Source organism: Leucopleurus acutus (genome assembly GCF_964270905.1).
Source record: "Leucopleurus acutus genome assembly, chromosome: 5".
NCBI lineage: Eukaryota > Metazoa > Chordata > Mammalia > Artiodactyla > Delphinidae > Leucopleurus > Leucopleurus acutus.
The window spans coordinates 74,082,734-74,110,359 of NC_139147.1; the positions used below are offsets into that span (position 1 = coordinate 74,082,734).

General features: G+C 41.4%; 1 protein-coding gene across 1 annotated transcript; it reads left to right on the forward strand.

The window, feature by feature from the left end:
- Positions 1-2,121: 2,121 nt before the first annotated feature.
- LSG1 (large 60S subunit nuclear export GTPase 1) lies at positions 2,122-26,875 on the forward strand. The gene is made up of 14 exons (XM_082839501.1): positions 2,122-2,254; positions 3,927-4,053; positions 8,012-8,132; positions 8,312-8,398; positions 8,930-9,016; positions 13,983-14,043; positions 15,203-15,379; positions 18,678-19,073; positions 19,498-19,599; positions 19,749-19,892; positions 20,565-20,688; positions 23,076-23,155; positions 24,726-24,899; positions 26,408-26,875. The coding sequence occupies exons 1-14, from the start codon at positions 2,156-2,158 to the stop codon at positions 26,588-26,590; spliced, it is 1,962 nt and encodes a 653-aa protein (XP_082695627.1). The 5' UTR covers positions 2,122-2,155; the 3' UTR covers positions 26,591-26,875.
- The last annotated feature ends 751 nt before the right edge of the window (positions 26,876-27,626 follow it).

The following is a 27,626-nucleotide window of genomic DNA, read 5'->3' on the forward strand; positions in this document are numbered from 1 at the left end:
ATTTGAGGAGCATCTTGGGGCGATAGAATTATTTTTATTTTTGATTGACTTATTGGTCAGCCAGGAATAGTTGCTGCTATTTTAATTTTATAATGTCAGTGTCTTTTTGACGCCCCACCCATCTTGATTAAATTATCACTTTATTTGGTCAAGATTTTTTGGAGCCCATAAGAGGAATGACAATAGAAACCAAAAGTGTTTGTTTTCCTTAAATCTCTGAAGGTGACAAAATCTGGAAGAGGAAATGAGGGTGAAGTCCCAAGTTTCTGATTGAGCTCTAGGAATGAGGTGGCAGGTTTCTTTATATCATCTATTATTATTTTTAACATCTTTATTAGAGTATAATTGCTTTACAATGGTGTGTCAGTTTCTGCTTTATAACAAAGTGAATCAGTTATACATATACATATGTCCCCATATCTCTTCCCTCTTGCGTCTCCCTCCCTCCCACCCTCCCTATCCCACCCCTCTAGGTGGTCACAAAGCACTGAGCTGATCTCCCTGCGCTATGTGGCTGCTTCCCACTAGCTATCTATTTTACGTTTGGTATGTATATATGTCATATATTATTATTATTGTCACTAGAACATGAAGTTCATTGAATCTTACTGTATGAGTTAGTTTTATCTTTAACCACTCAGCTCCAAGAGAATGCCAGAAACTGCTAATTCTCTTCCATGGGTCTTCTCCATATCTTACTTCTGGAAATGATGTTCAGGTTTTTTAAAGATACACTGTTTCTAAGTTGAGAAATGGGAGAAACCATGTTCTAATGTATTCCTTTACTGATCTGTGAGCACTGCCTTCCCAAAGCCTTGCCAGCTACTACATGGCTTGTCAGCAGCCCTTTGGGTATTTCCCAAAGTTCACTCCAATTCAGTAAGAGTCAGCAGTGAGGTGTAGCACACAACGGTCAGGGTCCCAGCTTTTCCCGACCCAAACTTGCTGTGACTGACTTTTAGCCAGTCCACTTCAGTATCTTCACTAGCAGGGAGTGGACTTCTCTTGCTACTCAGAGTGGCCCAGACCAGCATCATCAGCATCTCCTGGAAGTACAGAGTGCCGGCCCCCCCCCAGACCTTATCAATCAGAATCTGCACGTTAACAAGATTCCCAGGGGGTTCACATGCACATCAAAGTTTGAGAACTGGATTCTGAAATACACACTAACAACCGTCATTCTCCCCTTGCCCCAGGAACGAATAAAATAGTGAGGAGACCTGGGTTTGATGCCTGACTCCGAATATAGTTCATCTCTGACTTGGGCAAGCTGCTTCCTCTCCGGAGCATCACAACATTGAGGTGTTTCTCCTGATTAAGGAGAATGGAGCTTAAACGCCCAACACCCACACAACTCTGACCCGACTTTTCTAACGATAAAGTGAGAAACAAAATCCAGGCCGAAAAGAGTGGAGCGGGGTCACTGTTTTTCACTTCATTTTAATTTATAGGAAAATTTAAATACAATTCTAGGTGGAACTTTTAAACTTTTTAAAAAAATTATTTGAAAACAAAAGCATTTAAGTCAGATCCATTTGGCTTTCCTTGCAACCTTGCCAAGCTCTTTCCATTCCCAACTACCATCAAGACTGGGACTCTTCTCACCAATTCACAGCTCCGGAAGAACAAGTATACAAAAAGCTGTTTAGTTGCCGGGCGTGACAGCAGCGAGGCCACACCTTAGAACACCGGCCGAAAACTAGCGCCAGGAACCAACGCCACCTAGCGCTGCAGGAACACCCTTCACCCGGGTCTCCGCCTCCTTCTGACGAAAGTAGCCGGGAGGCGGGGCTAGTATCTCTAATATGAACGGCCACGTTTTCCACGTCTCCTAGTTCTACACCGGACGCTAAAGACCGACGCACAAGTTTGGAAGGTACCATTCTTTTAATTTAATCAACTTATCAAAATTTGAGATATTCATAGGAAATATATTGAAAATTAAGTCCTCAGACCACTTTACATTTATTTCCCATCATAGTGGCAAATATGAGATATATAAGTGGTGATTTGAAACAATTATTGTGTTTCCCTTCAACTTCGGGCCTTAACTACTTGGGCTAGCTCATACGTCACTTCCGGAGATCTATCACCTAACTATCCAGAACACAGGAGCGGCTACGGCAAGGAAGATTCGTGTGCAGACGGGGCAGATATGGGTCGGAGGAGAGCGCCGGAGGCTGGGACCCTCGGTCGGGCTCTTATCCGCCAGCAAGTTCAGCGGAGCCGTAGCCATCGTCACACCGACTCCTGGGTAAGACCTTGTCATCTTTCCCAGTCTGTCTAGTTATGAGAGTCTGAAAGCTGCGAAGCTTGGGGTAAGAGGTCACAGGGAAATTTTCCAGAGGAAACGATGCCAAAATAGGGTTTCTAAGGATGAGTACAGTCGTCCCCCGTTAACCGCGGGGATCGGTTTGGGACCCCCCAACTCCCCGCGGATACCACAATGCGCAAATGTTCAAGTCCCTTAGAGCCTACCAGGCAGATAAACAGGCCCTCCTTCTAGCAAGGCACAGGGCCCAGAGGTGGAGGCTAATGTGGTGATGAGGTTGCAGTGAGATCTTGAATGCCAGGATAAAAGTTTGGTCTTTGCCCTGTAAGCCATGGAAGCGTTTGGAAGTTTCTGCACAGGAAAGACATAAAAACGACTTTTCGTATTCATTTGTTCAAAGAATTGACCCTCCAAGAGCCGCTGGTTGGTTCCAGAAGTACAAAATAACTCAGATTCCTGCTTCACCCTTTTTATTCCCTAGTGGTTTCACTCAAAGATGAACAACTCATCGCCAAAGTTTGGCGGGCCTAATAGTTCCCTGGGCCTGGGAACGATCATAATTTTTAGGATCCTTGAAAAGCGGATGAAGTAGTTTGACTTGTGTTTGTCATTTTGACATTCATTCCCTCATGTATTTGAGAACTCACGAAGTTCTCTGTAAGAATCTGTGCAAAGTCAAAGGTGTCTCTAATTATCCACGTGCACTTCACACCATCTAACTTCCATCTGTGTAATCTGCAGAGTAAACAGCATACAGAGCTCATCAATATTCATCAGGTCAGAGTTACTCTGGACATTAGATTACCAGTAATTTTAACTGATTTTGAAGCAACCTGTTTTTAATGTACCCATTAGGAAGTAGTGGGAAGATTCGATTATGAATTCTAAAGAACTGGATTCTAATCCTTATGCTGATTTTTGCTGATTCTGTGGCCTTGGGCAAGCCACCTAGCCTTTTGACCTTTAATTTTTTCATTTACTTGCACCTGTACAGAGTGTAGAGCTTAGGACGGTGTTTATCTTATCAAACTGTGGGTTGTGTCTGGAAATCAGTTCAGTAACTCTCAACTAGCCAGGTTTTTCACCCTACAGAATAGAATTCAAGAAAATACCAGTCTGTGTGGCATGTAATAAAGTAACTTTGTTTCAGGATTCTTTTGTTTCCGTTTTACTATACTGAATGGTACACAGTTGTATCACTAAGTTTCTCACAGCATTTGGGTCACTATGTGAAATGTATTTCTTACTGTGGGTCTCTGTCAAAAAAATTTGACTAACAGTGGCTGCCAGGACCAGAGTATATGGTATATGGGTTCAGGTTCTTACCTCTACCACATATTAGCTTGCCACTATAGGCAAGTTGTTTTATCTAATTTAATCCTGTTTCCTCATCAGTAAAACAGAGACACAATAAAATTTATCTTAAAAGATTTTGAAAATAAAATGAGAAAATAAATGGAGAGTAACTATCCATCTGTAAGATGGATGAGAAAGTGAGGTAGGAAAGTGCTCATTTAAATGTTAACTGTTGTTAATATTGACTCTAAAGGGGCTGATACCACTCTCAAGACCATAGAATAGTTACTTGGGAGTTAGTTTGGATGTTAAGAACAGAAGAGAGCAGCTGTATTACCACCTTGTGTTTTATTCATAGTTGCACACAAGTGAACTCAATGATGGCTATGATTGGGGTCGTCTTAATCTTCAGTCCGTGACTGAACAGAGCTCCCTGGATGACTTCCTTGCCACTGCAGAACTTGCAGGAACAGAGTTTGTAGCTGGTAAGTTGTTGCTGAGTGCCTACAGCACATTTGTGTCTTTGCTGACTATATACAAATAAGTCTGCTCGGAAATGTTTTGCCAATCCTGCCAGACTCATAAAGGGGCTGTCTTTAATCCAAAGGCAGATATCCCAGAAGCAGTGTGGGAAGGCCGAGATGAACTCAACTGGGGGGTTCAGAATGTGCCACAGGTTTCAAATTCAGCTCTAAAAAACACTTCAGGTTATCCTTCATCATATCAAATTCAAGAACCTCAGTCTCTCATAAGGAAAGAGACCAGTCAACATGACAGTGGACAATACCAGCATTTTCCAGAAAATGTTTTCTGATACCATTGTTAGAAGCAAAATCCTGGGCCTGCTGCTGTAACGTAGGCAATTTGAATTGTATTTTAAAGCACTTGTTAACACGTTATAGTGAATTTTTCCATGCATGTAATTTGTTTTAGTCACTGCTTTCCCTTTTTTTGTTTTTGTTTTTTCTAAGCACTTAGAAAACTACCTGGCACAGAGACAGCATTATAAACTACCATTTCTATTGCTCTTCTCTTATTATAAGTGTTATGTTGTTGTTTAGCAAATTCATTCATTTGTTCAAAATGCTTTTCTTGAGCCCCAGCTACTCTCAGGTATTGTACTGGCTCCTGAAAGTATGGTGTTGACTAAGACAAATTTTGTTTCTGCAGAATTTTGTCTAAGGTGCTATAAAAGAATTCTGTAGCAGAGAATAGGGTCATAAAAGATGGAGTTCGTGTTCATTTCTATCTGAAGGAATACTAGGGCCAGTCAGGGCAAGCTTTACCCTGGGGCTGAGTCTTAAAAGATGAGTAGATGTTAGCAGGACAGGTGAGATGACAGGACATTATACACAGGCAGGCAGAGCACTTCAAGCTAAGATCTGAGCAGAGTCTACTTTGTTCAGAAAACGGACTGAGTGAACTGATGAGGATGATTATAATTTTTGTGACTTTCTGTTTGATTAAAAACAAAATCCCCCCCAAAAAAATAAACAAAACAAAACAAAAATAATAATGTGCAAATAAAATAAAATAATGTGCAAAAAGAAAAAAGAAAATGGTTAGGAGCTTCGCCCTGTTGGTGCTTAAAGTACATGGGGACAGGATGTGATGCACAAACACTAGGGAGGAGGGCCAGGGCCAGGAGAGAATAAGGGCTTGAAAGGAGTCTTTAGAGGGATGTAAGCAAGTAGGAAACATTTTTTGAAAGATCACTGATGGATTTTGAGGAAGAAAGAGTAGTTAGGAAACTATTGCTTTAGTACAGCAAAAGAATCAGGCTAGAACTGAAATAGTAGTAGTAGAAGAATGGAGAAAAGAATAGGAACAAGATTTTTAGTGAGCTAGAATAAACCAGACTTTATGGAGGGGGTGGAGTAAGTGAAGAGTGAGGAGTGTCTTTTTGCATTTTAATGAGGACCCCTAAATAGCTTCAGGATGGGGGTTGGTCTTGTGAGCAATGTAAGGATAATTAGAAGGTTGGAATTTTTAGCCCCACTGGGGAGAGGAGAGGAGCTGGAGATTAATCACTAATGACCAATGACTTGAGCAGTCATACCTACATAATGAAGTTTCCATAAGCCTTTCAAAAATCGGTAAGAATTCCTCATTGAAATTAATTTCATGCCTTTTTCCCTTTTCCTTAATAATGTAGAAGTGATAGAATTTTATCTCAACTCTCTATGGCCTTCAGACAGCACTTGTCTCCTGGACACACAGGGACAGGGATTTAACCTGGAGGCTACAAGTTTCAGCTGTGAGCCCCTCAGATTGCAGGCAAAATTGTACGTGTGTGTGTGTGTACATAGTGCGTTTTGAATCAAATTAGGTCCATGGTTTTTAAGCCGGTTCTCACATGGATCCCTGACCTTGCAAAGGAGAGCAAAACAATGAGAAATGCTAAGTGTTCACTGGGAACTCTTTACCTTTAAAAGATGGCACTGGCCGTACTCACTTCTTATGTTCAGCAAGTAAGAGGAAGATGTGATATTGTGATATAATAAGAAATACATTTATATTTGGTCTTCATCTCTGGTTCCTTGATACAAGAGCTTCTAAAACCCTTGTAATTTCTTGAGTGGTAGGGGTGAGAGGAGTGTCTTTTGTTGTTCATAATAAGCCCCTTGCAACCTTACTAGAGTTTATGCTAATGAGGTGACCGGTGGGCCCCTAGGTAACTTCTTTGTGGGGGTTGATTGCCACAGAAACCAACCCTGGGATTTGAGGGTTGGGACTTTCAGAAACTCCTCCCTCAACCACTGGGGAGCGGAGTCGTCCTGGAGATTGAGTTAATCACCAGTGGCCAATGATTTAATCTATGGGGCCTCCATAAAAATACATTCAGAGATTTGGCATCTGAAGTGGGGAAGTCACTTGATAATTAGTGTCAGAATAGAATTGAATTGTAGGACACCCAGTTGGTGTCTGGAGAGTTGGAGAACTGGTTGTTGGTGTGGGAAAACCCACACATTCGGTGTCAGAAGTTTTGGTAGTAAAAACAGTTCAGAGACGGGTGGCTGCATTATTGTGTGATTACCTCCAGCAGAACTCAGCATCGTTACTGAAATGAGAACGAGAATGGATAGTTGGCTCGGTGCAGTGGGCTAAGGAATTTGATGTTGGTCGGAGAGTGGTGGAGTGGATGGACCATATGGTTTTAGCCAAATAGGGAAAGAAGTGAAGCTACAAGCTGGGTGGTACACTGGGAGAAGAGGAAAGAATCAAGGGGCTGGAGACGTTTACAGAGGTTGGCCCAAGCAAAGTGGGAACACTGGGTGGGAGATCACCATTGGAAGGAGGAATTAATGTGAAAGAATTATCCAGTATGGGGCTAAAGGGATGTGTATTCTGACTGTTGGTTGAGGATGACATGAATGAGAATGGTGACTGAATTGGCTGTACTCTAGGTCAGGGGTCCCCAACCTAGGTACCAGTCCACGGCCTGTTAGGAACCGGGCCGCACAGCAGGAGGTGAATGGTGGGCCAGCGAGCTAAGCTTCATCTGCCGCTCCCCATGGCTCGCATTACCCATTACCGCCTGAAGCATCCCACCCCACCCCCACCCCCACCCCCCGCCAGTCCGTGGAAGAATCGTCTTCCATGAAACTGGTCCCTGGTGCCAGAAAGGCTGGGGACTGCTGCTCTAGGTGACTGGACCGTGCAGTATTGGTGGTCCAATGAGGGTAGCAGATTGCGGTCTTTGCTTAAAGGTTAAGAGGCACATTGCTGAAGATGTCCTGTTATCCTTGGATAGGACCTCCCCTTGGCATTTTGGTAAGAAGCTTAGCTGGCTTCTCAGGTGCTTATCTCAGTGGAGTCACCTGCCCAGGAGACCAGGTGGCCATGTGTGGTACAGTAGAGGGGCCTGGAGCAACTTGAGGGGGATAGAGCCCTAGAGCAGAGGTCTCTGGTTCATACACAGACTGGGTGTTTTTTTATTCCTTTGAATTCTTATATAGCTTAATTGTGGATGTTCATAAATATTTCATATAAATTATAGCTGTGTAGTAATTTACCAGTTCTAACTGGAGTGAGTCTCCTTGCTGAATCTTTGCTTCCCCCCTCACTCCCATTGGCTTACAATTATTCTCCACTTGTAAAATGAGGAGATTGGTTGTAATGAATGTTTACAATCCCTTCCCACTCTTATTGCTTCTGTTTCCATGAAATGCATTTAGCATGTGGAGTTTTATAAAATCAGTACTTGAAAAAGTGGTTGACCTTTTGAAAGTTTTAGTAAAGATCTGTTCTTGTATTCTTTTTTGTGGGGTGGCTAGAAAACTTCCTTTAGAAATTATAATTAATTCAAGGCTAGGGGAATCTATCTAAATCGAGAAAGCTTAAATTCTGTTTTAGGTTCTCCTATTTTTAGTTTTCTAAGTAATGACCAACATTCACTCTCTATACTTCCTCTTAAATAACAGTACTTTTGTTTTCCTACAGAGAAGCTTAATATTAAATTTGTGCCTCCTGAGGCTAGAACTGGACTACTGTCTTTTGAGGAGAACCAGAGAATTAAGAAACTCCATGAAGAAAACAAACAGTTCTTGTGTATCCCAAGGAGGTGAGTTGAATAAAGATATAGGACATTAAAAGGCGTAACAAGGCAACTAAATATAAAATTTTTTATTTGGTGTTCACGTTTTTCTGCTTTCTTTTCTCAGCTGCTATTATTAAATCCTAATCTCCTATATTATTTTGGTAACTCATGTAGAATTTTTTTTTCCTTTATGATTGTTGCAGACCAAAGTGGGACCAAAACACTAGTGCAGAAGAACTCAAACAGGCAGAGAAAGATAACTTTCTAGAATGGAGACGTCAACTTGTCCGGTGAGTGTTAGTCTACAGGAAGATTTGCCTTGAAATTCTGAGTTAGGTATTTTAGTGTGCTTGCATTGCTATTTGCATTTTGAAGGCTTTGTTCTTTTAAAAGGGAAATGGTAGATTTCATCTTATAAGTGCAAATTGGTGTGTGTGCAAACCGCATTGCTTTGTGCACGTGTGTCCTTGCACAAAGATGGTGAGTTGATTGCTCCATTCCTGGCGTTTTCTCCTTTTCATACCCTTCTCTAGCCATTAGTAACCCTGGAGTTGATCACTGCTCTCTGGAGCATTCTTCCAAGAAGAGGTGTCTGGGGGAAATGTCACTTTGTTTGTTAAATAAACTTTCAGGGCTTAAAAAGCTTAAGTATAAAATTTGCATTTGATTTGCATATTGACTCAGCAGAAAGTGTATAAAAATCATTTGACAGTTAATAGTTGTGTACTTATTTTTTTAATGCAGTGAATTTGGGTGTTTATACTACTTGAGCCCTACTATTGTAATCTGGCAGAGGTATAAACTTCTCATTCTAAAATCAGGTTGGAAGAGGAACAGAACCTGATACTGACTCCATTTGAAAGAAATTTGGATTTTTGGCGCCAGCTCTGGAGGGTGATTGAAAGAAGGTAGGTTACCGTTTTCTATTTGTGTAAGGAGTATGTGGTGGTGGCGGTATATTAGATTGGGAAGTTATATACGTTTGTAGCCCAGGGAGGGGCTGAGGGGACAGGATCAAATTAGGCACAGGGCTACTGAGAATTATTATAAAAACTGAAAGTAGGATACTATATTTCTTTTTAAATATAAGGGGTTTTTGTTATTAGATAAACACATTGATAAACTTGCAAGAGTGGTGACTATTTTCTGTAAGATGAGTTCTGAAGCACCTGTAGTTATTTCAGCAAATGTATATGAGTTCCTACCGGTAATACGGAAAATATGGCTGGGAAAGGGGTGTCTGCTTGCAAAGAGCAAATATGTTATGGGGGAGGCCAAGCAAAGGGCCAAGCACCAGGGGCACACAGATGGATGAAACGCGATCGCTGCACTAAGGTATTAGTAAAATACAAACTGGGGTGTGATTCCTGTTGTATTAAAGAGAGGGTAGCGGGCTGAGCCAGAGCAGAGGAAGGAGCAGTTAGTAGTATTGGGGGAAATTAAGGAGTGATTTGTTTTAATTGGGCTTTGAAAAGAAGAGAATGCCTTTGATAAGTTGAGACTGGGAGATTTTTAAAGTCTTTTCCATATCCTGATAGCTAAAAGGTTTTTATTTTTGTCAAAGAGTGGATGAATTATTTATAAGGATTCCATAAATAAACCTTTTTTCTTAACATCTTTATTGGAGTATAATTGCTTTACAGTGGTGTGTTAGTTTCTGCCTTATAACAAAGTGAATCAGTTATACATATACACATATCCCCATATCTTCTCCCTCTTGCTTCTCCCTCCCACCCTCCCTATCCCACCCCTCTAGGTGGTCACAAGGCACCGAGCTGATCTCCCTGTGCTATGCGGCTGCTTCCCACTAGCTATCTCTTTTACATTTGGTAGCGTATATATGTCCATGCCACTCTCTCACTTCGTCCCAGCTTACCCTTCCCCCTCCCTGTGTCCTCAAGTCCATTCTCTAGTAGGTCTGCATCTTTATTCCCATCCTGCCCCTAGGTTCTTCATGACCTTTTTTTTTTTTTTTTTTTAGATTCCATGTATATGTATTAGCATATGGTATTTGTTTTTCTCTTTCTGAATTCACTCTGTATGACAGACTCTAGGTCCATCCACCTCACTACAAATAACTCAATTTCGTTTCTTTTTATGGCTGAGTAATATTCCATTGTATATATATGCCACATCTTCTTTATCCATTCGTCTGTTGATGGACACTTAGGTAGCTTCCATGTCCTGGCTATTGTAAATAGAGCTGCAATGAACATTGTGGTACATGACTCTTTTTGAATTATGGTTTTCTCAGGGTATATGCCCAGTAGTGGGATTGCTGGGTCATATGGTAGTTCTATTTTTAGTTTTTTAAGGAACCTCCATACTGTTCTCCATAGTATCTGTATCAATTTACATTCTCACCAACAGTGCAAGAGGGTTCCCTTTTCTCCACACCCTCTCCAGCATTTATTGTTTGTAGATGTTTTGATGATGGCCATTCTGACCGGTGTGAGATGATATCTCATTGTAGTTTTGATTTGCATTTCTCTTAATGATTAATGATGTTGAGCATTCTTTCATGTGTTTGTTGGCAATCTGTATATCTTCTTTGGAGAAATGTCTTTTTAGGTCTTCTGCCCATTTTTGGATTGGGTTGTTTGTTTTTTTGATATTGAGCTGCATGAGCAGCTTGTAAATTTTGGAGATCATAAATGAACCTTATATTTGAAATGATGCTTTTAACAAGGAGCCCTTAGGATGTGGGTTTGTTTGTTTAGTCCATAGAATATACCCAATAAGAACATTAGGAAACAGGGTGCTTTAACTGGGATTCTCAGGAAAGAATATTAGCACATTTAGCACCGTTACTAAGAAAAAGGACTTGGATTAAATTTGTAGAAGTTATTTACATTTCTTTTTAGAGTGATGAAAATGATCTGGAATTAGATAGTGGTGATGGTTGCACCACTTTGTGAATATACGAAAAACCACTGAGCTGTACATTTTTTAAAAGATGGAACTTATGATATGTGAATTATCAATTATCGCTCTCTCTCTTTTTTTTAAGTCACTTATATACTCCCCCCCCCCCTTCTTGCTCCCTCAGGGCCAGAGAGGGCTGTTGGCCTGGGATGTGAGGAGGCCAGAGTAGCAAGGCAGATCTCTAAGCCTGAAGAAGGGGGAAGCTTGCTCCTGATCGCGGGCTCCATGCAGGCTTGAATGGGGCTTGGGAAGACCCAGTATGGTTCTCCCAGGGAACAGAGTGAGCTAATTTCTCCATCAGGGCCTCATTAGCATTTGGGATGTATACTGCTGAAAATGTCTGTTTTCTTATTTCCAAAGATAAATGGTAACAATGTGAAATATTGAAACCTCACCCTTGAGGGAATGCCCCATTTTGCACGCTTATAGTTTACTATTTAATTCTAGATTTTCTCCTACTTCCTTTATTGTCTGTCTTCCCTCTGCATTCTTTTTTTTTTTCCTACTTATTCTGGTTTCTGACTTTTATGTAAGAGGCCTTCCTCCAATGTCAAGTGATGTTTGTTGTCTGTTCATATTTAAGAACAAAGCATTACAAAGCTGATTGACAGGACTTTTGTTTGGGTGGAGTTTGCCCACTGGTGAACTTCACTGTACAGTAACTGAGCAGGGATCAATTTTATTTTACAGTATCTATGGGTGTTTTCCCTAGGATCGGTCAGTTTCTGAAAGAGGAGGACTATCTCCTGCCAGGAGCGGGGCTAAAGGTGGTGGTGTAATACAAGAGAGCTGGGCATTTCCATCATTTAGGGTGTAGACTTACGTTTAATCCTCCTTTCTTCAGTATAGCACCTCTTTCCCACCTTCTCCTGTGCTTGAGGTCCCAGTTCAGGAGCCTCTCAGGTTCATTTTCTCCACAGGGGCTGTGGGGTGACGTGTGGCTGCCTGGCTGAATGGAACAGGGGCGTGGACCTAATTGCTCCCTGCTGAGAATGATTTCAGTCCTATACCTCACTCTTGCCATGAGAGCTAGACGTGATGCTTCTAATCCTGAGCTTTCTCGGAGCTCTGGGGCATGAACAGGCTCACTTCTCATCGGGCTGACATTTCTTAGTTGCTGTTCTTTCTTTCTCTTTGTTCTGATGAGTTCCAGTCTTTGCTTTCATGTTTTGCAGGCTTTGAGAGGGAACAGAGGTAGCCATATGTGTTCTTCCAGGTTCAGCAACAGCAAGGCCCTTCCCTTGCTTTTCATGCCCCTAAATAAGCAATTTGTTTCCCCAGAGTGAGCCTGTACTATTGAAACTTCTAGCTTCTATTGCATTACAGCATTACTTGCTCTTTTTCTTTTTTGTGATATTTCTCTGTGTTTTTACAAGAGAGAACATGTTCCTGACTCAGGGAATATAGTTTATATCACACAGAAGTGGATCTGAGTCACATAGAAACATCAATAAAGTGACTACTGCTGTGTCTTTTAATAGGAAATATTTATTGATATGTTCTGTACAGCAGATGTCTCCTGTTTGGTAACAGGCTAGCTAAGCCATCTGCCTCTTTAATTTCAAGAGTAGTTATCAGAAAAGATTTGATGTATAATATGTCATTGAAATGGCGGAAACTGCCGAGGCACGGAGGGCAGAACGCCGTATTCCAGGAAGACAAGGCGCTTCCATTGTGTTGCATCAGCCTTCCCAGTACATAGCTGGCACTTTTCTAGGCATCCTAATTCAGCACACGAAGCAAGCTGCCTTAAACTTTTCTTCTTTTCTTACTGGTGGTGTCTAAGCTGGTTATTCTTTCTACCTGTTTGGTAGGTAGACATAATGTGTGTGGGCCTTGTAATTTTAGTTCATTAGGCTTTGTCCATTTTTTGCAGTCATTTTTGCATTTACTGTTAAATCCTCACAGTTGGAAAGTGGTAGATATTACCTTAAAGAAGGAAATACTAGGACCCACTTAACTAGAGAACTTAAAAGCAATTTGTCATAAATTAGCAGGTCTGTGAGTTTCTTTGACTCACAAGATCATGCTGGAAATTTAACTCTTCTGAAGGAAAATGCACTTTGTCAGAAGCTCTGCCCTAAATGGTAACCTTGATTTAATACATTTCCTTCAGTTGCATAGGAGTTACCCGAGGAAAAGCTGACCAGATACGGATTTGTTTCCCTCCAGTGGCAGTCACAGCTGGCCCTTAAAGCAGCTTTCCTAGCCACAGGGTCTGAAGGGAGGGAGGATTCTGCCGGAGAAGTGCAGTATTTATTCTTACAGTGCTCAGCTGCTGTCGTCCCCACTACATTTGTGAGGGATTCGAGGGGCTTGCTGTCAGCCGCGGAAAGTTTTCATATTGCTACATCATCTTACATGTGATGGAAGGCGTTGGACTCATCATTCCTGCTTCATTATGGCAACTTAAGTCGATATTTTGCTGTTTTGTATTTTTGCCATTTAAACACATTCTTGGAACTGGTGGGTGATGATTTGCTACATGTACACATGTCAGCCCTAGGTTTAAATAAGATATAGGCTTTGATGGTGGCAGCTGTGAGCAGGTGATATATTAGGGGGTTTTGAGGCCTTACTTAACACAAGTGTAAACTAGGCACTGAATATACAGTAGACCTCACCTTGGATTGAAGTCTTCGGAATACTCTTTGATCTCTCCAGGAGAGTTTACTAGAAGATACAGGTAAAAGTTTTAACAATGAAACATCATCAGAGACTACAAGCTCTGGTCCAGAGTGCTTGCGTTCTCATTCCAGCTCCCTCACTTAGTAGCTGGTGACCTTGAACAAGCCACTTAGCTGTTCTAAACTTCAGTCTCTTCGTATATAAACTGGGGATAATTGCACCTTAAAAAGTTAAATATATCAGTGCTTAATATGTCGAAAGTGTTTGCTACTATTTCCTTTCACTTCACAGTGATTGGTGTATCTCACATTTGTTTTTCAGTGATATCGTGGTCCAGATAGTAGATGCTCGAAATCCACTCCTATTTAGGTGTGAGGATTTGGTAAGTAAAATGTGACATGATTCGAACTTTAAGTCCTTGGGCAGCAGTGGGAGGACAGCATCACCGATAGCAGTGAGCCTAGGCAGGCCTTTGCACCCTCCTCTAGCTTTGTTTAATCTGGCCTCCTGCTCCTCCCAAGGTCAGGAGTTTGCATTTTGGGACTGTTTAGATAGGTGTTTTCTTCAAACAGTTGTTTCCATCTGCAGGAAGGCACAAACACTTGAACTTCCTACTTTTAGTTTCGAAGCCACTTTGTTAATAGGCATTTGCCAGTGTTTCTCATTTTTTAAGAGACTCTAGTTGAAATAGCATTTTGCTTACTTTAGCATATGCCTAGTCCCTTCACTTACCCATCCCACTAAGCTTTCTCTTCTCACACTGTACTTATTACCTCCTGTGGTATTTTACAAATAAACTAAGTTTCATTTGGGGTAATTTCTTTTCACAGGGGGTAATCATTAAGGTGTGAGGATCACAAGAAATAATGTGATACAGGCTTTCAATTAATAAGACACTGAACACACATGAAGTATTCCTATTTTTGTTTGAGGACCAGAGTAGGAATAGTACTGATTATTTTAAAAGCCACTGGTGAATAACAGTCTTAATGGGGAAACTCTTATTAATTCAGCTTTCATACTTCTGGTCTGTTTCCTAATGGAGAGCTATGCTTGGGAATTAATTTAATCACTGGGTCTTGTTTTCCTTTTAGCCTTCAAAAATATTTTTTTATATTAATAGGTAAGATTATTATTAGCTATCGTCACTTGGCTTGAAGATAGTCCCTGCTGGCCGACAAATCTAGTTATACAGTTCTTTAACTTTGCTTAAAAGAAAGAATTCAAGATTATTAAAGAGAGGAACTATATAATTTAAAGAAATAAGAACCTGTTTTACTTAAACTGGGCAGGAAAGCATTTGTTTTACCCCTTCCAGTTTCTAATGTGAAGAGTATTTTTTCTAAGTATAGATGACCTAACTTCTTTTCAGAGCCTGCTGAAAGGATCCATAGAATGTATCACGATTAAAAATCTTTAAATTAGGAATGATTTAAAACTGGGGGCGGTAAAAACTTCTAGTCATAGCTGGGGATCTTCAGTATAATTAGCCTAATTTTCCCCCTTTTGGAGAAATACCTAAATATCTTTATCTTGCATAGGAATGTTATGTGAAAACAGTTGATGACAACAAGGAGAATGTTATTCTGATAAATAAGGCTGACTTGATGACTGCCGAGCAGCGGAGTGCCTGGGCCGAGTTCTTCGAAAAGGAAAATGTGAAGGTCATTTTCTGGTCGGCTTTGTCTGAAGCCATTCAACTGATTGATGACTCTAAGGTAACCTGGGGGACTTTTTCAGGTTGGGTTTCAAGGAGGAGGATTTTGGCTTCTGTTAAGTGTGCTCTGTTTTTGTTTGTTTGTTTGTTTATTGTTGATGTGTGGGGTTTTATTTGTTTCTTTTTTCCCTAAGTGCTGAGATAGTCGGGTGATCTGTAGAAAAGTAAGCCACAAGGTTGCTTTCTCTGGTTTTTAAATAGTCTGCTATCCCAGGGGTCTATGATGCACACTGATAGTAGCTATAACTTTTAATTTTTAAAAATTTTAGGCAGAAAATTGTATAGGAAGTTTCATACTGCCCTTGTATGTAATTGCTTTTAAGAGAAGTCGGAACAAAAATCAGATACAACTGAATGTAGTAACTTCTCTGGACTTGATTAGACTCTCTTTTGACTTTGTTTTGAAAACAAAGAAATGAAGTAGTCCTAAATTAAGATATACCATGTTATTTTCTGTATCTTTTAATCCACTTTTTACAGAAACAGTTTAAGAGTTATTTTCTAGTAAAAATTAATGGTAACCAACTATGAAAAGAAATTAGTAATAGAATCTTAGAGCTGGAAGAGACTTAAAGTCATATCTTTTCCTATCCACCTCCTTTCCTCTCGCCTCTATTTATCAACTACTTGCTGACTGGTTAGGGTGCTATGAATACAACACCCTCCCTTGGTGAGCTCACAAGTTAGTGAGCTCTAGCTCTGTGAAGGAGTTCTTCCCTTCACCTCCCTGGCAGTCACATGCTGTCTCTGTGACTCCTTTAAATGGCAGACACCAGGTGTCTCATTCCTTTTTATCTCCAAGGTTAGAAAGTTGTTTAGTCCAGTGAAGCTAAGTCAGCTTCCCTACCTTTGATCTGAGGCCTCTTCCTCTCTCCCCGTGTTCCCTCTTCTGCAGAAGAGACGTTGTCTGCTTTCCTGCTCCTTATATTGACATGACCTCCAGAGCACTCCGCACCCTGAGCGCCTGTCTGCCTGTGTCAGACGCCTAAAATGGGTGGCAGCTGGTTGAGTACAGTATTCCAGGTGTGGTTTGCCCAGGACATGTACTCTTGTTTCTTGTGATCAGGATACTCCCAGTAATTCAGAGTTTTTGTTAATTCACCCCCTTTCAAAGGAGCTTATGCTCTTGGCTCATTGAACCTGTGAACAGTCACATCCCTCACATGTTTAAAAGACAAGACTTACTAAGCAGATCTCATCCAGTCTTTACACGCGGGAAAAGGTTTTCATTTTGGTTTTAGCTCAGCTTAGGATCATGCTGTTCCTCTTAAATATTAGTGATTTGGGAACAAGGTAGAATTCATTTTGCAAGTGTCATTTGCTTTTCTCTTCTTCCAGCTTTGAGTCATCTGCAGCTTTTGTATTGGCCCTTCTATATATTCTTTCTGGTCATTGATAACGCTGTTGAGTAGACCGGAGCCAAGGATAGAGCTCTGTGAACTTTTGTGGACTTAATAAGCGCTCAGTACCAAGCATTTTAGTGTGATGCATACAGATGTATTTGAAAGGCTATAACAATAGTTATTCTGTTATTACTGTTAATAAAAACTAGCCCATAGAAAACTTATTCTTAGCCAGGCACTGCTATTCTGAGTACTTTATGTGTTTCATTTCATCTTTTGCATCTGTGGTATTCCCTGACCTATCAACCAAGGAGTAGATTGCAAAGGGAAGTGGGATTTGTTTGCACCATCTGTTCTCAGGGAACCGTTGTTGCCTCCCATTACTGTCAGGGGAGGAATTGTTTGGAGGAATTTCCTAACTTGAGGAATTGCTTCCCTGTCAGACTCTGGATTAACAGTGCATAATTTATGGAAGATATTCTTTCTTCCTTTTTAAAAGTTGAACCCTATTTATTCCTTCCAGGTCTTCTGAAATCTGTTATTCATGATTTTCCAAGTCAAGTAGCCAGCTACCATTGTGATACATCTAATCACATCTGTCATTTGAGTGTCAAACATGAACTTACTAAAAATAGATACTCACTGTTTTCTCACCTATCTGAAGTTTGGTTCTTTCTCTATGGTTGCTTAACCTTCCTTATTTTAAAAAAATAGGACTTTTTTTGAATTGAGTACTTTGGTTTTCTCTTGGCCATCTCTTAAATTGCACTGTGTTCCCCCAAAAGACTGACTTTTCCCTTCTTTCTTTCTATTTTTGATGTAACTACTGCAAAGTCCTTTTGTTGCCTTTATCATTTTTCCCGAACCAAAACTGCTCCTAGCCTTAGTTTTCCTAATACACATTCATGCTCAGTTTACATTCTTGTGTCTGCAGAAGAGCACACAGTGTCTTCTTTACATTTATTGCTCATTTATCATAGAAATTGCTTCCAATTCCATATTTCTTTTTGAGTTGCCAGGACTGACAATGAAATCATACCTTTTTTCCCTGACGTTTTTTTTAATATCTCTTTCCTAAAATGTAGGATGCCTGTTTAACTGAGTTCATCATGCCCTCTCCTGCGGTGGCTACTCATTGTAATGCTAGACTATTTGGAAATGATAGGTTTCCATCACTTCTGAATCTGAATCAGTTCTCCCTTGTTGATACTGCTTGGTAATACTATAAATCTGCCATATTTCTGCTTTGCTATCCATAGGAATTCAGAAGGATCAACACACCCGTGAATCGTAAATGACTTTTACCTTTCTCTTTCCAGAGGAAATCGTTGGTTGGTGAATAATTTCCATGCGCAGCGTTGAGTTTTGTTGCTCTCATACCTCACACACAGGGACCTATGCTCCATGGTGCTATGATTTATTAAAGGCAGTTATAAAAGAATAGCAGTTTCCTTAACTATGCAAACCACTGTCTTTGAAAATGCAAATATACAGTGAAGCTCAGATTACAAATTATACCCTTCTTGCTTTGTGCAGAGAAGAGAATGTTAAATGTTTTATCGTTCATGAGAAATGCTTTGTTTTATTCTACAGACCATTGCAAAAAAAAGTGTACTGCCAAGGAGTTCAGCTTGATACAGGTTTTTCTAAACCCTTGCTTTCTTTTAATAGGTAAAAGAGTTATCTACTAGAAAAGTAATACATGTTATTTGTACAGAGTTCAAATCATACAAAACTGTGTAAAGTGAAGGTCTACCACTCCAGAGGACACCGCTGTTGATAGTTTGGTTATATCCTCATGCTATCTTCTCCCCCTATTCACCTTTCTCTTTCTCCTTCGTAACTTTCCTTGTCCTGTGTTCATCTTAGGTAACCAACTCTGAATGTTGTTCACCAGAGTGAAGAGTGCAGTTGTTACACACTTCTGAACTTTTGTGGTTTCTGTTATTTCATCAGGAAGAAGTAAATGGAGACAGTGCAGAAGTCATCACAGCTGAGTTTGAAAACTCCAGTTGTGACGAAGCTGAAACTCTACACAAAGAGACTGAACATCTTTCAGTTAATGAAGTTGCCAGGAGTGATGAAGATGACAGTGAGTATGAGGACTGCTGGCAGGAGGAGGAGGACTGGCAGACGTGTTCGGAAGAGGGCAGTGGCCCCGACGAGCAGGCCTGCGGCCAGGATTGGAAGGAGCGCTGTACTGTGCGTTCTGAGGCGCAAGGAAGGAAGACCCCCCAGCAGAGGCAGATACACAATTTTAGCCACCTGGTATCAAAGCAGGAATTACTGGAGATCTTTAAACAGCTACACTCTGGAAAGAAGGTGAAGAATGGACAACTTACTGTTGGACTGGTAAGATGAAATATATCATAAAATTGTTCCGTGAGGGTCTGTATTCCCCATCCTTTGGTAGCTACACTGGAACTCTAGAGATCAGGCCCTGGCGTCATAGGGAACATTGATGCCCTCTTGTTGCCCACGGGCGTCCTGGGAGCAGACTGGGTGACAGGCAAAGCCCAACTCAAAGAATGAACTTTCTCAAGGCTTATATTGGTTACACCACTGTTCATGTTAATTATCTTCTACAGTCTCCCAGTTCATCCCTACCTGTCACGTCACTTACAAGAGATACTAGAATGAGAGCTTTCAGGGTTGTCTTCAGACTTCCAGTCCAATGTTCTTAGCTTTAGATAGGCTTTTTACATAGGGTAGGCTTTCGGCATCCTGTGATCCTTGCCAACTTATACTGTAAACATTCCTTCTGACACCCTTCTAGGTGGGCTACCCAAATGTTGGTAAGAGTTCAACAATCAACACCATCATGGGCAACAAGAAGGTGTCTGTGTCTGCCACGCCCGGTCACACCAAGCATTTTCAGGTATTTCTACAGCATCGGCCTCTGTATTTCCTTCTCCGCCAGTTCCTCCCTCTGGGTGTTTTCTGAAGTTCTTTGCCACTCGTGTGCTGCTGCTCTCCTTTGCCTTCCTGTGCTGTATGCCCAGCATAAACCTCTTACGTGTCTTTCAGACTCTCTATGTGGAACCTGGCCTCTGCTTATGTGACTGCCCAGGCCTGGTGATGCCGTCCTTTGTCTCTACCAAAGCTGAGATGATTTGCAGTGGAATCCTCCCGATTGACCAGATGAGAGATCACCTCCCACCTATATCACTAATATCCTCTATGCTGTGCCAAAATTTTGGTTGTTATGTGTATATTAGGGCTTAAGAAAAATCTGGGCAATAGACAGGGGAGGAAAAAATAATCACTCCTTACATAGTTGTAAGGATTAGAAACAAAGACTCGGTGCTTTATGTCTGAATTAGGGTCATCTCACAAATCTATAGTGTATTTACATAAAAATGTGTCATCTTTGAGGTCTGTTTTCAGAGATAATATTTTTAAAGGATACATTTGGAAGTGATCATTGTGCATAAGGCTTTGTTTAAAAGAGGGGAGAGGGGATTCCCTGGTGGCGCAGTGGTTGAGAGTCCGCCTGCCGACGCAGGGGACACGGGTTCGTGCCCCGGTCCGGGAAGATCCCACATGCCGCTGAGCGGCTGGGCCCGTTAGCCATGGCCACTGAGCCTGCACGTCCGGAGCCTGTGCTCCGCAACGGGAGAGGCCACAACAGTGAGAGGCCCGCGTACCGCAAAAAAAAAATAATAATAATACAAAATAAAAGAGGGAAGAAAAGTCTTTTAAATTAACGAATAATCGTACTTCTTCTTTGGAGAGGTGAAAAGTTTTTTTGTCACAGAGGTGCTGAAATACCATGTTCTTAGAAGACACCATGGGGAGGAGGGAGGGGTCAGTTCAAAGAAACGGATTCCTTGACAATCTTACATTTGCCAGAATATTCCAAGACATGTTTTAGAAGCTACGTATGGCATTGACATCATAAAACCTAGAGAAGATGAAGATCCGCAGCGACCTCCAACGTCAGAAGAGCTGTTGACGGCTTATGGATGTGAGTTGTGATTTATTTTAAAACATGAACAAAAAATAATAGTATAGCTACTAAGTGGAATACTCTGCAAAGGTACAAGTTCAGAAGTTTTCCTTAGCATTTGTCATGTCACTTTTCAGGCTTGATATTTTTGTTGTCCTGTTGGTCTTGCCACCAGGTGGCCTCCAGGTAGCTGACTTGGTCCAGCAGTAAAGGAGGGAGAGCCGGCCACTGCCTGAGTGGTATTTTACTTCAGTGTTAAGTGCTTTTTAGAGTTAGAGAAGGAGCTGCTCTGTATCCTTTGCCTCTTCCCCAGGTCTTCATCATAGAAATCAAGTGCCTGGGAGACACATCTTCCCAGGCTCTCTCAGGCCCTTTCCTATGGGAGGCCTAGGACCCAAGTGTAGACGCAGGGTTCTGATCTAAGGCTATGTTGGCTTTTTCCTTTTCTGCATGGGAATTACCTTTGTCTGTCATTTCTCCAATTCATTGTGATTTATTTACCTTAAACACAAGCTTTAAAGGTAACCTGGAAAGACGCGTATCTACCTAAAGAAAAAGCGGTGTTAAAAAAATTTCCATGCATGTGTGGCTTGCCTTGTAAGGAATTGCCCCCAGCCGGGAAGGAGTTAAGGTTATTTGAGTATTTACTGGCAGAGAAAGGTGATTTGATATAAACCACACTTATATGGTTAAAATCAGACCTTGAATTTACTTTAGTTGAGCGACTTTAAAGAGGATGAATACTAAGCACTTGTTGCAAGACTGCCATAGTCACAACATCATAGGACAAGAAGGGGCCTTAAAGATTCCCCCACCTCTCATCCCCCTTTTCTTAAGTAATCTGAAATCAGATTTTCTTAAGTAATCTGAAATCAGAGCATGAAATGACTTGCCCAAGGTGGTGTCTGGTCAGTGGCATAGCCTCAGTGAGAACCCAGATTTCCTAATCTAGACCTCTCCAGTGTGCTAACCTGAAAGATGGGGAAAGGTAGACTTTGCACTAAACTTTGCATCTGGTTTGATTTCCAGATAAAACTGAAAGAAATGTGAGTCTTTTAAGATTTTTCATCTGATTCTCTCTGATGAAATCAAAGAGAGTGAGGACAAAACCAGTTTGTAAAAACAGATGACTGAACATTCTTAAAATATTAGTGAAATTCAACATCTGTCCATATATTTGTTAGCCATTTTGTCTTCTGAGAATCACTTTTTTCTATGCATCATTTGTTTTTGTCGTAATGATTTGTAGGAGTTCTTTGCTACCTGTGCTGCAAATGTTTTTCCCAGTGTCTATTTATGGTTTTTTTAGCCCTGTAGAAGTTAACGGCTTTAATAAACAATGTGGGGTTTTTTTGTTTTTTGGGGGCGTGTTTTTGGCTGCATTGGGTCTTTGCTGCTGCGCGCAGGCTTTTCTGTGGTTGAGGCGAGCGGGGGCTACTCTTCTTTGCAGTGCGCGGGCTTCTCGTTGCGGTGGCTTCTCTTGTGGAACACGGGCTCTAGGTGCATGGTCTTCAGTAGTTGCAGCGCGCGGGCTCAGTAGTTGTGGCTCGTGGGCTCTAGAGCGCAGGCTCAGTAGTTGTGGCGCACGGGCATAGTTGTTCTGCGGCATGTGGGATCTTCTGGGACCAGGGCTCAAACGCATGTACCCCGCATTGGCAGGTGGATTCTTAACCACTGTGCCACCAGGGAAGCCCAACAATGTTTTTCCTTCTTAGTTTTGTTGGGTTCGGTGTTTTACTTGGGAAAAACCTATTTTACTGTAATCCTTTTTTTTTTTTAATCTTTAGATTTTTTTTTTCCTTTTCCTAAATGTTTTTTTGTGTACGGTTCTAAGTATTGATACTTTCTTCTAAACTGAAGGAGCCAACATACAGCTAGTATGGGAGGGAACTGAGTTTTGAACCTGTCAGCCAAAGCTGTGTTCTCACCTGCTGTGCTCTGCTACTCCCTTCTAATTGAGTTAGTATTAAAGGGATCTTCGTTGCATGTTCAGGAAACTGAGAAAGGTGTAGACATATCATTAAATAAGAAAACTTGCTCTGTTGCTTTGGGGGTTGCTAATAATATTGACAACATAGCATTGTACAAGTAGCCTCCTTGAATTAATAATTAAAATCAGAGAGATAGAAATGACTGGAGTAGAGAGAGATTGAATGTGTCACAGCATGTTGCTAGGTGGTTGTCAGAAGATCAGATGTAACAATATAGCCTGTTCTCCTGGATTATCAGATGTTTTTGTAATGCTAACCAAAATATTTTCTACATTATTACTTGATTTGGTTTTTTTTAAGGTTAAGTAAGAATGCACAGTGTAATAACAGAAAAGGCTAGATTTCCATCACCTCAGTTGTCTTTGTTGTGATGTTTTCTAACTTAGGTTTTGCAAAATTCATTTCTCCTCACAGGTATGCGAGGATTCATGACAGCACATGGACAGCCAGACCAACCTCGATCTGCACGCTACATCCTGAAGGATTATGTCAATGTAAGTGAACCCTGCTTCTCGTTCCTCTGGAATAACTAGGTCTTCTTTCTCCACAGCGTATGTTTAGGGTAATGGCAACCAGCTGGGTTATAAAGGAGATATCTTCTCATTGATATTGTGCCATAACTGGAATTATATTCTTGATCCAGGAGAGCTAGCATCATATAAATCATAGAAGTGACTGACATAATATGAAAGAGACGAAGATCTCTGAATACCTATTTGCAGTGAAGGTGATAAATTTATGTCTCCAGTTTTTCCATCTCCTCCAGCCCTTGGGTGTTTCTACTGCAGCTATATCACAGTATTCCTTGTAGTGTAGCTGTTTATATACCTGTCTTCCAACACTTGTCCAGTAAAAATAATAATCATAGCTAACATTTATTCAAAGCTAGCCCTGCTAGGAATAGTTCTAAATGTTTTACGTTTGTCATCTCATTAAAAATATGTAAGGGGCTTCCCTGGTGGCACAGTGGTTGAGAGTCCGCCTGCCGATGCAGGGGACACAGGTTCGTGCCCCGGTCTGGGAAGATCCCACATGCCACAGAGCGGCTGGGCCCGTGAGCCCAGAGCCTGTGCTGTGCAACGGGAGAGGCCACAACAGCGAGAGGCCCGCGTACTGCCAAAAAAAAAAAAAAAAAAAAAAGTAAGTCTGTGAGGTATTATTCTCCAATTACAAGTGAGGACATGCTAAGTTTTGGGTTTTCTTCATCAGTAAAATAGGAATTAATAGTACCTATCCCATGAGATTATTATGGGAAATAAATGAGAACAGTGTATGTGTGTGGAGACATACACACACACACACACACACACACACACACACACACACACACACACACACATATCACTAAGCTCAGTGCCTGGCACTTAATTAGCCCCAATAGTTTTTATTTATTAAGCTACTTCTTTCCACAAAAAAGCATTCCAGGGGCTTAATTGGTTGTGAGGATTTCACTTTATTCCCTCCTCTTCTCAATACACCATCAGCGGAGCTTGGAGCATAGAAATAAAAGAGGGCAGCCATATTCTCTTTTTTTTAATTCGGTAGGAAAACAGTTAATAGAATATTTGTATAGATGAATTATTCATTCATTTACCATTTGTAAAACTATGGAGGATGGGGGAGATGAGTTAAAGACAACCACAGTTTTTAGAGTGTTTATGGTGGAAAGAGAAAACTTGGCACCCAGTGGACAACAGCAGCAGGCCCAGTGTCCCCATCAGTACAGCCACACTGTCCAACTACGTCCTGGCTTTTGTTTTGGAAAATATTCTCTTAAGTATAATCATATACATGTACTGAAGAGTACGGTAAACAAGGTGAAAGGGGGCACAGGGAAGATTTCGTTCTTGTGTCGGAGCTGTGGGAAGAGGTAGGCCTCTAGAACACTAAGGATCATCATCAGGGTGTAAGTTGGGACTCTCCAGTTGCAGGGACCAAAACTCAGCTCAGCTGTCAAATGGCCGAAAGTTCCATCAGAGTGTGCACCGTGGAGAGGCCTCCTCTGTGGACTCTCACACAGATGGCCCTGAGGATGTGCTGTTACCATGCATGTTGTCTTTGCAGGGTAAACTCCTGTACTGTCATCCTCCTCCTGGAAGAGATCCTCTGACCTTTCAGTATCAACACCAGCGACTCCTAGAGAAAAAAGCGAATGGTGGGGAAATAAAAATGCAGCCACGCAGAAATAAAAAAGCAAATCAGATTGAAAATGTAGTGGACAAAACTTTTTTCCATAAGGTAAGTTTTAAAGTTTTTTTTTAACTTCTGATCCAGTACATTTTGTATAACAGCTTTATTGAAATAACATTCACATACCGTAAAATTCACACTTCTAAAATATACGGTTCAGTAGGTTATAGGATATTTGCAGAGTTACGTAACCATCACCACTCACTCCGAAAAGAAACCCTGTACCCATTAGCATTCACTCTCCACTCCCCTCTTCCCCCCAGCCCCTGCCAACCGCTAAGCTACTTTCTCTATATAAAGATTTGTCTATTCTGGACGTTTCATGTAAATGGAATCATATGCTCTGTGGTCCTTTGTGACTGGCTTCTTTAGCCTAATGGCTTCAAGGTTCACCCATGTATCAGTACTGTATTCCTTTTTACTGCCAAATAATATTCCATTGAATGGATAGACCACATTTTATTTATGCATTTATCAGTTGTTGGACATTTGGGTTGTTTCCACTTTTTGTCTATTATGAATAACGCTGCTATGAACATTCATGTGCAAGTGTTTGTGTGGACATATATTTCATTTCTCTTGGGTATATACATTAGGAGTGGGATTGCTGGGCCATGTGGAAACTCTAAGTTTAACAGTTGAGGTACTGCCGAACTTCCCAAAAGTGGCTGCACCATTTTACATCCCCAGCAGCAATGTATGAGGTTTCTAATTTCTCCACATCCTTGCTAAACTACAGAAAAGAAGTGATATTTAAGCTGGACTTTGAGGAACAAATAAAAATGTGTCAGTTGGAAGAAGCGGTGAGGGCCAGATTTCCAGGCAGAAGGAGTAGCATGAACAAAGGCAAAAAGATGTGAGAGTGTGGATTGTTTCAGTAAAGAGCCCATGTTGTAGGTGGCCTTGTGTACCATGTGAGGGAATATGAACTTGATTCCCCAGGCCACAGGCGGCCATCAGAGATCTGTGAGGACAGGACTAGAGAGATACAGAATAGAGCACTCTGATAGAAATGCGCACACTGGATTTGAGGAGTCTTGCAGTGAAAGTGAAAGTTCAGTGAAAGCTGATGAACACCTGGGTTAGAGCAGTGGGGATGGAGAAGAGGGGGAAAGGTGAACAGAGTTCTTGAGAGTGGAAGCCACAGAGCTTAGTGCCTGGCTGTGTGTGATAGAAAAGGAAGACAGAGTGTGCGCCATCTTCAGGGCTGGGCAGATTCTTGTACCACTGGCCGAAATGAAGAATGGAGAGTCAGCTTCTAACTAACTCTGGGTTGCGGCCGGTTGAAGTTTGGTGTCAAGATAGAGATTTCCAGAAAATAGCTGGTATTGAGCCTAGTTATAGATGTTGTTTGAAGCCGTGGACTAAACAAAGTTGAAGACAAAGAGAATGGAGTGAAGACAAAACACTGAGAAACTTATTTAAGGAATGGGGAGAGAAAGAGGACCAGTGAGCGATGGAAGTCCACTCTCTTGGAGTTCTCCATAAGCAATCCTGTGCATATCGTGTAAAGGAGACTGCTGACATCGCCAATAATATTTTCTCTTATTTCCTAGGAAAATTTGAGAGCTTTGACCAAAGGAGTCCAGGCTGTGATGGGCTACAAGCCTGGGAGTGGCCTGGTGACGGCAGCTACTGTGAGCAGGTCTGAGACGGGGGCTGGGAAGCCCTGGAAAAAACATGGCAACAGAAATAAAAAAGAGAAAAGTCGTAGACTCTATAAGCACCTGGATACGTGAACTTGGGCTGCAACAGAAGTAGCGTCTGCACTGTGCATCTGTGGTGCTATAGGGTGGACCCTGCCCTTGTGATTCACACCCAACAGCTGATATCAAGACCGAGGGGCTCCTCAGAGCACCAACTCCAATTAACAGGGTCGTCTTGGAGCCCCAGAAACCTGTTCCTGTAGGAGGCTGAATCTGAGATGGGGGAATGAATGATGTATGTTTATTTGTGTAAACATATATACAGATGCATAGTAATTTGTAATCTGGGAATTTTTTGAAGAGATATTAAAATTAAATTGCCACGTGGATTTTTTATTTGTTCGTGTAGCTACACTGCAATTTGGACATTTCACATTATTTAAACTATTTTAATCTGCTAAAACATGCTGGGATTTTAGATGGATTTTTGAGTACATTATGAGATTTGTGATTCTCCGTCTCACACACATACCCAACACACACCCCTAATATGGCAGAAGGCATATCACGTCTTGGAATAGGGGCTAGCACAGGTGATTTTTAAAAGCCCTTGAAGAGCATAATCCTCTGTTGAAAGTCGCCGTGAGTCTCTTCCCCAGAGGGGAGTGTGGGTTTTTCTATAGCCAGACCCACAGCGAGTGAGGAAAGTGGCAGCTAAGCAGCTGGTTCTTGTTTTAGGTGTAGGGATCCTTGACGTCCTTAGCACTTAGGACCATCAGGAGTAGTTGACCAACAAGGGCAGTTGACCTTTTACAATCACCTTTGTAATACACTATGTCTGCTTCAGCCTCTCACTTCTTTACTTTTGTCTCTCTTTTTCTCTGAGCCTCATTATTCCCTTAATTCAGATCCTTACCTTGTTCTGTGTCATAGATATTTTTGGAAATCTAATGGAAGTTATAAATGCTTTCTCCAGAAAAATGCACATTCCCACCTACACAATTTTGCAAAATGTATCAGAACATTCACAGGTCCCCAAAGTTCATGAATTCACTGTTAAGAAGCCTTGCCTTGGGAATTCCCTGGTGGTCCAGTGGTTAGGACTCTGCTTTCACTGCCAAGGGCCTGG